The sequence below is a fragment of the Ascaphus truei genome, chromosome 6 (assembly GCF_040206685.1).
Source record: "Ascaphus truei isolate aAscTru1 chromosome 6, aAscTru1.hap1, whole genome shotgun sequence".
Lineage (NCBI taxonomy): Eukaryota > Metazoa > Chordata > Amphibia > Anura > Ascaphidae > Ascaphus > Ascaphus truei.
Window position 1 is genome coordinate 16,902,930 of NC_134488.1, and position 16,351 is coordinate 16,919,280.

At 46.3% G+C, this 16,351-nt stretch overlaps 1 protein-coding gene across 9 annotated transcripts in view; it reads right to left on the minus strand.

Annotated features, from left to right (window-relative positions):
* The window catches only part of MIIP (migration and invasion inhibitory protein), a 32,797-nt gene extending 16,446 nt beyond the window's left edge, over positions 1–16,351 (minus strand). For all 9 annotated transcript variants that reach the window (XM_075603441.1, XM_075603437.1, XM_075603439.1 and 6 more), the window contains exons 1-4: positions 15,956–16,351; positions 10,799–10,895; positions 3,378–3,489; positions 228–292 (exon numbers count right to left, since the gene is read on the minus strand). In XM_075603441.1, coding sequence (XP_075459556.1) covers positions 228–292; positions 3,378–3,489; positions 10,799–10,895; positions 15,956–16,327 — 646 coding nt within the window. In that variant the 5' untranslated portion in view covers positions 16,328–16,351. The remainder of the gene's footprint in view (positions 1–227; positions 293–3,377; positions 3,490–10,798; positions 10,896–15,955) is intronic.

Genomic DNA, 16,351 nt, shown 5'->3' on the forward strand with positions numbered 1-16,351 from the left:
GGTTAAGACCGTCCAATCTGTTTCAATCTCTTAAAATGGAGGAAACTAAACAAGCACATCAACATCTCAATGCTTGCAGTGTGAATGCTGCATGGTGTTTGTGACAATGATTGAGCTGTACAGGTGTTTAAGTTACATTGCATATTCACTGAAAAACATCCCCCTGATAAAATCACAGCAGCCATGTAAACTATATGAGATCTACTTGTGTGTGAAACTAATCTTACACTGATGGCTGTCAGGAGAAAGGTCCATCTCATCTTCCGATGCGGAGAAGTCTGGGGCTTCCGACCTTTAGAGACAAACAATAAGGTTTTCATTTTGATATACTTCTGAGTTAAGTATTCTTGGTTTTTAGAATACAGCAAATAAAAATACCACATGTGAACACATTCGCGTCTCAGACAGGTCTGCAATCCTGCTATTCACCAGTAACCCTTTGAATAATATGCCTCCACTGCAGCTACGGATTCTGGGAAATGACATGCAAATGTGCATAGTGTGTCACCTCTTGCTTCTAATCCATTTTAACACGGACTCATGGTTTTTAGAACAATTGTCTAGCACGAAAAACAAATGCACACAAATTGCATCACAACTTCAAACCCATCAATTATAGAACTGAGACAATCAGTTTAAAGGATGTTAAAAAACGTTGTCCAGAAAAGCATATTGCATTAAATGTAATAAAATAAATGAAATCTGAACATATTCTTGCCAGAGATTTAAAATATTGTATCTAATCACAAACATTAAGCAGAGTATTTTGACGTTTATAATTTCTCAATTATGTTTTCACATCACTGATTAATCTCCATGCACGTCATGAAATAAAACCACCTTTATCAAATTAAATTATTTTTCTTACCAATTTTGATTAAATTTACCAGAAAAACAAACAAAAAAAAACACCTCTATGCATGGCCAGCTCCCAAGACTATAAACACCCCTCGGAGTGCTCCGTCCTCTCAGTCTCACCCGAGGAAGAGATTTTACTACCGTCATGTCCATGTGTTAGACCAGGGGCGGCCAACTCCAGTCATCAAGGCCAACCACCAGGTCAGGCTTTAAAGATCTCCCTGCTTTAGCACAAGTGGCTGTGTTGATTGAGCACCTGTGCTGAAGCAGGGATATCCGTAAAGCCCAACCTGTTGGTGGCCATTCAAGACTGGAGTTGGACACCCCTGTGTTAGAGTATCTATGTATTATTTTATGGTGGCCTCAGTATCATTACCTGAAAAGCCTTACTTTGAGAGACCAATACGGCAATTGCAACTATTCAGGAGTAAATAAATACTGTCGGCAAAATGGATAGACCAGGACGTCCTCGTCTTCCGATTTATATTTACTCTGCTATTAATTTGTATGGATGTGCAATACGGCAGGCATAAGTGTATAGGGCTCCATGATAAATTGGATAAGAAGCAAAAGGTGACACACTGTGCTCATTTTGCACGTCATTACCCAGAATCCCTAGCTGCAATGGAAGCATTGTATGCTAGGAGATAATGGTGAAAAGCCGGGTTGCCGACCTGTCTGACCCATGTGAATGTGCTCACAAGTGATGCGTTTCTTATATAGATCCATTTATAAGCGGGTTAGGTAGAACGTTACAAAATGATTTTCATGTTGGTCCAAAAGAACCATGTGTGGAGAAAAAAAAAACCTGAACATTTCCTCAGCATGTGAACCCAAGTGACTTGAAACGGCGCTGAAACACCCACAATAATATAGAAGTGGTGAAACAAAATGTTACATAACACACTGTGAGAAAATGATGTGAAACCAAAAAGATACTTCTCAACCTTCCAATGAATATGCAAAGATTCCCTACAGAAACAGTCTTGGTCCGGGGTGGGAAGGGATCGATAATTTCGGGAACACACCAAGAAATAAAAAATAAAACAATAATAGTGCAGTATATTAACACATCATGGAATGTATTGATTGTCTTGGCTCTGTAGAAATTCCTACTTACAGCAAGAAGGATATATAAAGGCAGTTTTCTGACTCAGTCAGTATAGGTGGAGATGGGTCTTCAACAGAGGGGTAGATTCGAGATCAGAGGGAACTTCGAAGAGAGATCATACGGATGGCATATGCTCAGATCCGGATGAGGTAGAATGTGCATGGAAGATAAAAACGGACCAATGGTATAGATCACAATGACAGTATTTATCACACATAAAACAAGGTTAGAAATGTACTTACAATAAGTACATAATCTATGTACACATAGAGGTATCGTGAGACAGTAGAGTGCTGGTCCCGTGTGGTAAAACTGCTGTACCGTCCTCCTGAAACTCCCGTCTCGCCGCCGATGGATGGTTTGACCGGAAGTGACGTCAGACGCCATCCATCGGCGGCGAGACGGGAGTTTCAGGAGGACGGTACAGCAGTTTTACCACACGGGACCAGCACTCTACTGTCTCACGATACCTCTATGTGTACATAGATTATGTACTTATTGAAAGTACATTTCTAACCTTGTTTTATGTGTGATAAATACTGTCATTGCGATCTATACCATTGGTCCGTTTTTATCTTCCATGCACATTCTACCTCGTCCGGATCTGAGCATATGCCATCCGTATGATCTCTCTTCGAAGTTCCCTCTGATCTCGAATCTACCCGTCTGTTGAAGACCCATCTCCACCTATACTGACTGAGTCAGAAAACTGCCTTTATATATCCTTCTTGCTGTAAGTAGGAATTTCTACAGAGCCAAGATATTCAATACATTCCATGATGTGTTAATATACTGCACTATTACTGTTTTATTTTTTATTTCTTGGTGTGTTCCCGAAATTATCGCTCCCTTCCCACCCCGGACCAAGACCATTTTCTCAGCAAGGCCAGTTTAACAAAATAATTAAAGGATTGTGATAGGCAGATTTTCCGCCTAAATACGACACGATTGCTCAGTTCCTTTGAGCTGCGGATTCCCACGACTTAGTCTTAAAGACAAATTCGGTTTTATCCTATTACTAAAAATCCGTCCAACGGATTCGGAATCCGAACCAGCAAACTGAAATCGAAAAAAAAAAAAAAAAAAAATAACAGAAGTATATAAATAGTGGTGCATTTATGCCAAATCCAACGTCATATTCGATATAAACACACTCCGTGGACCGGAGTTACATTAAATCCGAGATGCTGAGCCCCGTGGCTGGATTTAAAGAACCCGAACAGGCTGAAGCGGATTCAGACTTTGAATTTCAGTGCATGGAAACGGATTTGGCCTGAAAATTAGCGGATTGAATTCTGAAAGGTTCTCCCATGTCTACCCGTGATCTCTGATAACATAGGTTATGAAAAAATCAACATGCCTTTCATTCTTTCAAGTTAAGAGAGAGCACAGGTCATCAACAACTTACTCAGCATAATACTCATGGACACATTCCTCCTTGTTGACACGTCGAAATTCATTGATATCAGAGAAGAACTGCTCTGACTTGTCAGATATAGGCGAGGTTATTTCCAACAGCCCTGTGAAAATAAAACAGGAAAAACCATTAAACATCCAGAAATGTATCATACTACAGCACCACCATGCAAAGCAGAAATAGTGCTCATTTGTAACGGAGAACCTGCAAAAAGTATACGGGCAAACACATCTCCCATGAAATCAGTCTGCTCTGAATTACATTTATCACATACTTTACATGTATGAATAATGTGTGTAAGATGGCAGGATGTGTGTGTTAATAGGTATCTTGTGACAGACCGGAGAACAGAACCCCCTATGTAGCACTCTGTCACCTTGTGAGATGTTTTATTTCAAACATATTTTGCTTTTATTAGGAACACGTTAAAGCAATGGGGTTTAAAAGAAGAATTCAATTGATTGCGAGCGCTGTAATGACTCCTGGGGTGTAGTAGACCCTATGGAGAGTAGTTTGTTTAGCAGTGTTTGTGAATTCACTGGCCCTAGTAACACATACTGTATGAAGACATCTCCTAGGGAATGGGTGAGGGAAGTAAAGTAGTAAACCTTAGATGTACTGCCAGCAGTATTATAATGTACTTGTGGCTGCACCATAACCAGAGAACCTAGCACACGGCTGGTGTGTGTGGCAGCCATATGCCTTGGCACTGGATGTGAGTAACAATCCTGATGGGTTGTGCACCACTACAGACCACGGACTTATAGTACCAAGATTAGAATGGTATAGGTGAATGTGTCCATGAGTGTATATACCACAAGATGTTGTGTGAGCTGAAGATCTGAAGTTTGCAGATCTATGGCTGACACGAGTATTTTAATGATATGACCTGTATAACAATAAGACACTGCTGAGACTCCTAGTTTGACCAAATAGGGAAATATCAGCTAGGTAATACACTGTATAGGATAAATGACAGGTATGTTCTAAGACTAAACCTCAATCCTAATAAGTGTAATGCCTTTCCATATAAGGTGGTATACTGACACCTCAGAATCAATGAAGTACAGTATATGGATTGATTCTGACAGGGACAACTACAACCACACAGTGTACCAGAATAACCCTAAGTATTCTAATATATAGATAGGTTATAAGTATGTGGCTGAGGTATATCTGTCCCAGTTACTTATATGTTTGTTGCTAGTTAAATGAAAATTAACTCACTCTTAGAAGGCTCCCTTAGACCATCGGGTCTTATGGGATCATGTTACTGTGCAGGAGCTGAGCCACGCTGTCTTTCCCTAACGGAGTACAGATCAGCGTCTGTGAACAAGGGCTCTGCGCGTGCCTTCTGGTGCCGACGTGCGCATTTCGCTGCGATTACTTTGTCAAGGCCAGTAGGTCTTGTGACCTCAGGTAAACTGAGTGCATGCAGATCACATAGGATGTACTGAGATCACCAGGATAAGTAAATTATTTATAAAGATAAGGAGTTCCTTGTTGATCCGGATGGACGCAGAGAATAAGAAAAGCACAGCAACAAAAAGCGAGGACCAAACAATAATGTGCCGTTAAAACAAGGTTTAATCCATCGACGGGACACACATCAACAAACAGGTGAGGGCAAAGTGTTCCTCTAACGCGTTTCGTTTGACAAAGCGCTGTAAGAGCGCGAAACGCGTTAGAGGAACACTTTGCCCTCACCTGTTTGTTGATGTGTGTCCCGTCGATGTATTAAGCAGATGGATAATTAGTGTACCCAAAGCGCTAATATCTACTAATAAAACAAACTATGAAATGCCATATAGTGAATGGTGGTAAAACAAATACATTATCACCAAATTAACTAATAAAACTTAACATCCCATGTGGTAATCCTGTGAAATTGTCCAAAAGCAGCCTAAAAAGTCTTCTGGGTGTCTAATGTCCAGTACACAGATATCAAACAAAAACAGACCTCTCTGGCGCTGAGGCATGAAAAAATAAAAATAAAACAATGAATCTAAAATGGATGAAGTCTGGATCTTTGTAATGATGTGAACCTCAAGAAAAGGAGACAAGAAATACACACACTACCATAGAGCATTACCCACATTAAGGCTTGAGACCTAGCCACTTCTTGTGAGTAGGTTTCCAATTTATACCCACGGCGGAGAAATTTATAACGGTAGTGACCGAGGTCATCACCATTTTATTGTCATGTGAGCATGTAATGTGTGCATACATGTATATTTTATAAGTAATTTACTTGTATTAAATTGTTATCCTTTGCCCGATATACCTATCTTATCAATCTATTTCTCTGGGTAATGCACTATGGTAGTGTGTGTATTTCTTGTCTCCTTTTCTTGAGGTTCACATCATTACAAAAATCCAGACTTAATCCATCGTTTTTTTCAAGCCTCAGCGCCAGAGAGGTCTGTTTCCGTCGATGGATTAAACCTTGTTTTAACGGCACATTATTGATTGGTCCTCGCTTTTTGTTGCTCTGCTTTCTGGTTCCCTGCGTCCATCCGGATCAACAAGGAACTCACAGGAGATGCACGCCACATAGAGCCTGCCTGATGGTCATAGACTGAGTACAATCTTTTCATTATCAATATATATATATGGGGGGAAAAGGGGGGGAGGGACAGTGGACAGGAGGAGGGGAGGGGGGAGGGACAGTGGACAGGAGGAGGGGAGGGGGGAGGGACAGTGGACAGGAGGAGGGGAGGGGGGAGGGACAGTGGACAGGAGAAGGGGAGGGGGGGAGGGACAGTGGACAGGAGGAGGGGGGGAGGGACAGTGGACAGGAGGAGGGGAGGGGGGAGGGACAGTGGACAGGAGGAGGGGAGGGGGGAGGGACAGTGGACAGGAGGAGGGGAGGGACAGTGGCCAGGAGGAGGGGAGGGGGGGAGGGACAGTGGCCAGGAGGAGGGGAGGGACAGTGGACGGGAGGGGGGGAGGGACAGTGGCCAGGAGGAGGGGAGGGGGGGAGGGACAGTGGACAGGAGGAGGGGAGGGGGGAGGGACAGTGGACAGGAGAAGGGGAGGGGGGGAGGGACAGTGGACAGGAGGAGGGGAGGGGGGAGGGACAGTGGACAGGAGGAGGGGAGGGGGGAGGGACAGTGGACAGGAGGAGGGGAGGGGGGAGGGACAGTGGACAGGAGGAGGGGAGGGGGGGAGGGACAGTGGCCAGGAGGAGGGGAGGGGGGAGGGACAGTGGACAGGAGAAGGGGAGGGGGGGAGGGACAGTGGACAGGAGGAGGGGGGGAGGGACAGTGGACAGGAGGAGGGGAGGGGGGAGGGACAGTGGACAGGAGGAGGGGAGGGACAGTGGCCAGGAGGAGGGGAGGGGGGGAGGGACAGTGGCCAGGAGGAGGGGAGGGACAGTGGACGGGAGGGGGGGAGGGACAGTGGCCAGGAGGAGGGGAGGGGGGGAGGGACAGTGGACGGGAGAGGGGGGGGACAGTGGACGGGAGGGGGGGGCAGTGGACAGGGGGGGGGGCAGTGGACAGGGGGGGGGGCAGTGGACGGGGGGGAGCAGTGGACGGGGGGGGGGGGGGGACAGTGGACGGGAGGGGGGGGACAGTGGACGGGAGGGGGGGACAGTGGACGGGAGGGGGGGGACAGTGGACGGGAGGGGGGGGACAGTGGACGGGAGGGGGGGGACAGTGGACGGGAGGGGGGGGGGACAGTGGACGGGAGGGGGACAGTGGACAGGAGGGGGAGGGGACAGTGGACGGGAGGGGACAGTGGACGGGAGGGGGGGGGACAGTGGACGGGAGGGGGGTGTGACACACACACAGTGTCACACACACACAGTGTCACACACACACACACACACACAGTGACACACACACACACACACACACACACACACACACACACACACACACACACACACAGTGACACACACACACACACACAGTGACACACACACACAGTGACAAACACACACAGTGACACACACACACACACAGTGGCACACACACACACACACACACACACAGTGACACACACACACAGTGACACACACACACAGTGACACACACACACACAGTGACACACACACACACACAGTGACACACACACACACACACACTTTACCTCTCCTTCCGGCCGCCGCCATCTTAGTTAGTCCACGAGGGAGGAAGGGGGTCCTTCCGGGCGCCGCCATCTTAGGTGCCGCGTGGCAGGTGCAGGCTGCCTGCCCACTGCCTGTCGGAGGGGGGGGGAGCTGAGCGGAGCACCGGGGGGGAGCTGAGCGGAGCACCGGGGGGGGAGCTGAGCGGAGCACCGGGGGGGGAGCTGAGCGGAGCACCGGGGGGGGAGCTGAGCGGAGCACCGGGGGGGGAGCTGAGCGGAGCACCGGGGGGTGAGCTGAGCGGAGCACCGGGGGGGGAGCTGAGCGGAGCACCGGGGGGGGAGCTGAGCGGAGCACCGGGGGGGAGCTGAGCGGAGCACCGGGGGGGAGCTGAGCGGAGCACCGGGGGGGAGCTGAGCGGAGCACCGGGGGGGAGACACGGGGAGAGGAGGTGGTGCGCGCGGGTCACGATGACTTGGATTTCAGGCTGATGTTCGGGGAGGAAGAGGCGGAGCCTCCGGGACCGGTGGGTAAGAGACCTGGAGATGTGCTGCTAACACTGTGAGCCCCACAACACCCCCCCCCCCCCTACCGTGTGTGTCTGTGTGTGTCCTTTGGCCCGTCACTCCGCCTCAGGCCAATGAGAGGTGTGCGGGGGCGGGCGGGCCAAGGGACCAATGAGATTTCCCCTAGGGACACAGGACATCCAGACAGGCATACAGTGCTTTCACTAATATAGTATATAAGATAAAAATAATTTTGGCCTCCTTGGATTGCAAGATATGGTTCATGTTTACCTTTGAACTGGGAGGCTAATACAACACCAACTGTCACTCACTTAGTTATGTTGCTTGGCTATTGTGGTCAGAGCACTAGTGGAGACTCAGTGGTCCCTCATTCAATGTTAAATAATTTATATGATTGCACTCAAATATATGCCATTTTAGAATGCTTGCTTTGACATTTATTTTGGATTCAGATTAGTTGTCAGAGTTGAATCCACTGTGCATTCATCTATTGTCTTATCTAGAACAGGGTTTAAACATTTTTTGGTTAAGGAACCCTAAAATTATATTGTGAAACTCTGCGGAACCCCAACCCTCTCTAATAGCGCGTCTGAGATCAGATGCATTGTAAGGATCCCCAACCCTCTCTAATAGCGCGTGTGAGATCAGATGCATTGTATGGAACCCCAATCCTCTCTAATAGCGCGTCTGAGATCAGATGCATTGTAAGGATCCCCAACCCTCTCTAATAGCGCGTCTGAGATCAGATGCATTGTAAGGAACCCCAACCCTCTCTAATAGCGCGTCTGAGATCAGATGCATTGTAAGGAACCCCAACCCTCTCTAATAGCGCGTCTGAGATCAGATGCATTGTAAGGAACCCCAACCCTCTCTAATAGCGCGTCTGAGATCAGATGCATTGTAAGGAACCCCAACCCTCTCTAATAGCCCGTCTGAGATCAGATGCAGTGTAAGGAACCCCAACCCTCTCTAATAGCGCGTCTGAGATCAGATGCATTGTAAGGAACCCCAACCCTCTCTAATAGCGCGTCTGAGATCAGATGCATTGTAAGGATCCCCAACCCTCTCTAATAGCGCGTGTGAGATCAGATGCATTGTATGGAACCCCAATCCTCTCTAATAGCGCGTCTGAGATCAGATGCATTGTAAGGATCCCCAACCCTCTCTAATAGCGCGTCTGAGATCAGATGCATTGTAAGGAACCCCAACCCTCTCTAATAGCGCGTCTGAGATCAGATGCATTGTAAGGAACCCCAACCCTCTCTAATAGCGCGTCTGAGATCAGATGCATTGTAAGGAACCCCAACCCTCTCTAATAGCCCGTCTGAGATCAGATGCAGTGTAAGGAACCCCAACCCTCTCTAATAGCGCGTCTGAGATCAGATGCATTGTAAGGAACCCCAACCCTCTCTAATAGCGCGTCTGAGATCAGATGCATTGTAAGGAACCCCAACCCTCTCTAATAGCGCGTCTGAGATCAGATGCATTGTAAGGAACCCCAACCCTCTCTAATAGCGCGTCTGAGATCAGATGCAGTGTGAGGAACCCCGACCCTCTCTAATAGCGCGTCTGAGATCAGATGCATTGTAAGGAACCCCAACCCTCTCTAATAGCGCGTCTGAGATCAGATGCAGTGTAAGGAACCCCGACCCTCTCTAATAGCGTGTCTGAGATCAGATGCATTGTAAGGAACCCCAACCCTCTCTAATAGCGCGTCTGAGATCAGATGCATTGTAAATTCTTCTGTATTTCGTACAAATTTCAAATTACCTGAAAATTTCAGGAACCCTTGGGTCTAGGACGTTTGGCCGCAACCAAAATGCCAACGGCACTACACCATCAGTACTACTCACTGCATAACACCTCGCCACCTTCTGCCATCTTCGCAGGTCATCTCGCTGTCCCGCACAGGAAAAAAAAAAAAAAAAAAGTGTGTCTTGGCTGCTGGCAGCCGCGCTGAATGTCCTGCTGGGCGCGCTCACAAATGGTGCCGGAGCAAGGTGCCTTGCGGCTGGAGAGATCCGAGCAGTGCTGAGGACATTTAAAGATGGCGGAAGGCGGCGAGGTTGCAATGCGGCGAGTAGTCCTGGCGGCGATTTGGTCGTGGCCTAATGTCCCATTCCGCTTTAGGAATACCCGGGGAACCTACAACGCCCTGTTGAAAAATACTGGTCTAGCAGTTAAAACACAGCTATTCAAAGTTGCCAGTGGGAAATAGAAGAGGGAATCACAATATATTTAAACACACACACACACACACAATAAAGATCTAGTTCTATATGTGTACATTCAATCAATGCATGAATTAGGCCTTAATGGGTTTTTGTATCAGAATAAGTGTACTAGCATCTGTATCTCCTAAGTCCTAGTTTAGTCCACTCTAGACCACTTGGGAGAGAAAATTGATCACACAATTTTTAGCAACTAGAGACGTGCAACATTTTCACCAAAAGTTCACAAAATGTGGCCAATTTAATTTGCAAAATGGGACAGGTTCGCCACAATTTACAAGCACCTTTAATCCAAACTGTCTCTTTAGGGTGTCGTTCGATCAAGCCATTTTTTTAAGGCTTGGGATATGGTCTGCATTTTAAAATAGATTTTTGGATGAAATGCAAACATTTTGTGAACACTGTGTGCCCGGCTCTTTCGATATATCTTTAGAAGTAACTCTACGTTATATGAATGCCACTGCTAATACAACCGATGAAATCATCAACCAATGATTTTGCACAACACGCATGTAGCAATCACATTTAGATATGCAGTATACATAATAAATGACGAATGAACACGCCGGTTTGAACACTTACCCGCTATCACGTCATACCCTAGAAATGGATGTGCAGAGCAGTATTCTGTGGTACTGTCTGCATTACTGGACAGGAAGGTTACGCGCCCAGCATCTCGCTAAAGAAAAAGAATACAAGTACTTGGTCACTTTTTCATGCTCTTCATAGAAGATGGTACACAATGATTGGTGAACAGGAATAGAAGAAAGGGGGTAACATGAGTATGCAGAAGAAAGGGGGTAACATGAGTATGCAGAAGAAAGGGGGTAACATGAGTATGCAGAAGAAAGGGGTTAACATGAGTATGCAGAAGAAAGGGGTTAACATGAGTATGCAGAAGAAAGGGGGTAACATGAGTATGCAGAAGAAAGGGGGTAACATGAGTATGCAGAAGAAAGGGGGTAACATGAGTATGCAGAAGAAAGGGGGTAACATGAGTATGCAGAAGAAAGGGGGTAACATGAGTATGCAGAACTGGTTAACATGAGTATGCAGAAGAAAGGGGGTAACATGACTATGCAGAAGAAAGGGGGTAACATGAGTATGCAGAAGAAAGGGGGTAACATGAGTATGCAGAAGAAAGGGGGTAACATGACTATGCAGAAGAAAGGGGGTAACATGACTATGCAGAAGAAAGGGGGTAACATGAGTATGCAGAAGAAAGGGGGTAACATGAGTATGCAGAAGAAAGGGGGTAACATGAGTATGCAGAAGAAAGGGGGTAACATGAGTATGCAGAAGAAAGGGGGTAACATGAGTATGCAGAAGAAAGGGGGTAACATGAGTATGCAGAAGAAAGGGGGTAACATGAGTATGCAGAAGAAAGGGGGTAACATGACTATGCAGAAGAAAGGGGGTAACATGACTATGCAGAAGAAAGGGGGTAACATGACTATGTAGAAGAAAGGGGGTAACATGACTATGCAGAAGAAAGGGGGTAACATGAGTATGCAGAAGAAAGGGGGTAACATGACTATGCAGAAGAAAGGGGGTAACATGACTATGCAGAAGAAAGGGGGTAACATGAGTATGCAGAAGAAAGGGGGTAACATGAGTATGCAGAAGAAAGGGGGTAACATGAGTATGCAGAAGAAAGGGGGTAACATGAGTATGCAGAAGAAAGGGGGTAACATGAGTATGCAGAAGAAAGGGGGTAACATGAGTATGCAGAAGAAAGGGGGTAACATGAGTATGCAGAAGAAAGGGGGTAACATGAGTATGCAGAAGAAAGGGGGTAACATGAGTATGCAGAAGAAAGGGGGTAACATGAGTATGCAGAAGAAAGGGGGTAACATGAGTATGCAGAAGAAAGGGGGTAACATGACTATGCAGAAGAAAGGGGGTAACACGAGTATGCAGAAGAAAGGGGGTAACACGAGTATGCAGAAGAAAGGGGGTAACACGAGTATGCAGAAGAAAGGGGGTAACACGAGTATGCAGAAGAAAGGGGGTAACACGAGTATGCAGAAGAAAGGGGTAACACGAGTATGCAGAAGAAAGGGGGTAACACGAGTATGCAGAAGAAAGGGGGTAACACGAGTATGCAGAAGAAAGGGGGTAACACGAGTATGCAGAAGAAAGGGGGTAACACGAGTATGCAGAAGAAAGGGGGTAACACGAGTATGCAGAAGAAAGGGGGTAACACGAGTATGCAGAAGAAAGGGGGTAACATGAGTATGCAGAAGAAAGGGGGTAACATGAGTATGCAGAAGAAAGGGGGTAACATGAGTATGCAGAAGAAAGGGGGTAACATGAGTATGCAGAAGAAAGGGGGTAACATGAGTATGCAGAAGAAAGGGGGTAACATGAGTATGCAGAAGAAAGGGGGTAACATGAGTATGCAGAAGAAAGGGGTTAACATGAGTATGCAGAAGAAAGGGGGTAACATGAGTATGCAGAAGAAAGGGGTTAACATGAGTATGCAGAAGAAAGGGGGTAACATGAGTATGCAGAAGAAAGGGGGTAACATGAGTATGCAGACGAAAGGGAGTAACATGAGTATGCAGAAGAAAGGGGTAACATGAGTATGCAGAAGAAAGGGGTAACATGAGTATGCAGAAGAAAGGGGGTAACATGAGTATGCAGAAGAAAGGGGGTAACATGAGTATGCAGACGAAAGGGGGTAACATGAGTATGCAGAAGAAAGGGGGTAACATGAGTATGCAGAAGAAAGGGGGTAACATGAGTATGCAGACGAAAGGGGGTAACATGAGTATGCAGAAGAAAGGGGGTAACATGAGTATGCAGACGAAAGGGGGTAACATGAGTATGCAGACGAAAGGGGGTAACATGAGTATGCAGAAGAAAGGGGGTAACATGAGTATGCAGAAGAAAGGGGGTAACATGAGTATGCAGAAGAAAGGGGGTAACATGAGTATGCAGAAGAAAGGGGGTAACATGAGTATGCAGAAGAAAGGGGGTAACATGAGTATGCAGAAGAAAGGGGGTAACATGAGTATGCAGAAGAAAGGGGTTAACATGAGTATGCAGAAGAAAGGGGGTAACATGAGTATGCAGAAGAAAGGGGTTAACATGAGTATGCAGAAGAAAGGGGGTAACATGAGTATGCAGAAGAAAGGGGGTAACATGAGTATGCAGACGAAAGGGAGTAACATGAGTATGCAGAAGAAAGGGGTAACATGAGTATGCAGAAGAAAGGGGTAACATGAGTATGCAGAAGAAAGGGGGTAACATGAGTATGCAGAAGAAAGGGGGTAACATGAGTATGCAGAAGAAAGGGGGTAACATGAGTATGCAGACGAAAGGGGGTAACATGAGTATGCAGAAGAAAGGGGGTAACATGAGTATGCAGAAGAAAGGGGGTAACATGAGTATGCAGACGAAAGGGGGTAACATGAGTATGCAGAAGAAAGGGGGTAACATGAGTATGCAGACGAAAGGGGGTAACATGAGTATGCAGACGAAAGGGGGTAACATGAGTATGCAGAAGAAAGGGAGTAACATGAGTATGCAGAAGAAAGGGGTAACATGAGTATGCAGAAGAAAGGGGGTAACACGAGTATGCAGAAGAAAGGGGGTAACACGAGTATGCAGACGAAAGGGGGTAACACGAGTATGCAGAAGAAAGGGGTAACATGAGTATGCAGAAGGGGCTAACATGAGTATGCAGAAGAAAGGGGTAACATGAGTATGCAGAAGAAAGGGGGTAACATGAGTATGCAGAAGAAAGGGGGTAACATGAGTATGCAGAAGAAAGGGGGTAACATGAGTATGCAGAAGAAAGGGGGTAACATGAGTATGCAGAAGAAAGGGGTTAACATGAGTATGCAGAAGAAAGGGGGTAACATGAATATGCAGAAGAAAGGGGGTAACATGAGTATGCAGAAGAAAGGGGGTAACATGAGTATGCAGAAGAAAGGGGGTAACATGAGTATGCAGAAGAAAGGGGTAACATGAGTATGCAGAAGAAAGGGGGTAACACGAGTATGCAGACGAAAGGGGGTAACACGAGTATGCAGAAGAAAGGGGGTAACACGAGTATGCAGACGAAAGGGGGTAACACGAGTATGCAGAAGAAAGGGGGTAACACGAGTATGCAGAAGAAAGGGGGTAACACGAGTATGCAGAAGAAAGGGGGTAACACGAGTATGCAGAAGAAAGGGGGTAACACGAGTATGCAGAAGAAAGGGGGTAACACGAGTATGCAGACGAAAGGGGGTAACACGAGTATGCAGACGAAAGGGGGTAACACGAGTATGCAGACGAAAGGGGGTAACACGAGTATGCAGACGAAAGGGGGTAACACGAGTATGCAGAAGAAAGGGGGTAACACGAGTATGCAGAAGAAAGGGGTAACATGAGTATGCAGAAGAAAGGGGGTAACATGAGTATGCAGAAGAAAGGGGGTAACATGAGTATGCAGAAGAAAGGGGGTAACATGAGTATGCAGAAGAAAGGGGGTAACATGAGTATGCAGAAGAAAGGGGGTAACATGAGTATGCAGAAGAAAGGGGGTAACATGAGTATGCAGAAGAAAGGGGGTAACATGAGTATGCAGAAGAAAGGGGGTAACATGAGTATGCAGAAGAAAGGGGGTAACATGAGTATGCAGAAGAAAGGGGGTAACATGAGTATGCAGAAGAAAGGGGGTAACACGAGTATGCAGAAGAAAGGGGTAACATGAGTATGCAGAAGAAAGGGGGTAACATGAGTATGCAGAAGAAAGGGGTAACATGAGTATGCAGAAGAAAGGGGGTAACATGAGTATGCAGAAGAAAGGGGGTAACATGAGTATGCAGAAGAAAGGGGGTAACATGAGTATGCAGACGAAAGGGGGTAACACGAGTATGCAGAAGAAAGGGGGTAACACGAGTATGCAGAAGAAAGGGGTAACATGAGTATGCAGAAGAAAGGGGGTAACATGAGTATGCAGAAGAAAGGGGGTAACATGAGTATGCAGAAGAAAGGGGGTAACATGAGTATGCAGACGAAAGGGGGTAACATGAGTATGCAGAAGAAAGGGGTTAACATGAGTATGCAGAAGAAAGGGGGTAACATGAGTATGCAGAAGAAAGGGGGTAACATGAGTATGCAGAAGAAAGGGGGTAACATGAGTATGCAGAAGAAAGGGGGTAACACGAGTATGCAGAAGAAAGGGGGTAACACGAGTATGCAGAAGAAAGGGAGTAACATGAGTATGCAGAAGGGGGTAACACGAGTATGCAGAAGAAAGGGGGTAACATGAGTATGCAGAAGAAAGGGGGTAACATGAGTATGCAGAAGAAAGGGGGTAACATGAGTATGCAGAAGAAAGGGGGTAACATGAGTATGCAGAAGAAAGGGGGTAACATGAGTATGCAGAAGAAAGGGGGTAACATGAGTATGCAGAAGAAAGGGGGTAACATGAGTATGCAGAAGACAACATGGATATTAAGTTCATCAGATTCTACTATTTTAGTTTTAAAGGTTTCAAAAGTGTGCAGTCTCTGAAGCAAAGGATCAGCATGCGTCTCAATATCTGGCAGTTTTTTTCTGTAAAAGATATGCAATACACATTACATGAAAGCCACTACTGTACATCCATTAACCCTTATTCTATAAACTACTAGAGCGCAGATCCAGTACTGTTGCACAGAAAGCCCCACTGAAGTCAAAATGTCATTCTACATGAACTATCCCAACTATAGCCTCACAAACAAAGAAACACCTCCATTTCACCTTCACATCTTTGTTCATTGGCGTCACGAGAATAGATTTGGGAGTTTTGGCTTCGGTGTGCCTTGTGTTTCCTTTGTCCAACAACCGGTCTAGGTACTGCTGAGGTTTGGTGTCACACGTCTTATCTTCAGTGCACGGCTGTGAGAGGATCTCAGAAGAGTTCAGGTGACAGGCCTGTTTCTCAGGAGATTGGACTAGAACCACGTCATTTGGAACTCTGCCTCTAGTGCTCGATTTCTTCTCACGCAGACTTCTACCTTGTAAAACCTTCTGTTGAGAGAGCGCTGAATGCCCCGGCGTCTGTCTGCAGACCTGTGTTGCTTTTATAGGATTACACAGAGCTTTCCTAGCAGCTGAAGCTCTGCCTGGCATGGAAAGCACACTCGGGTCCTTATC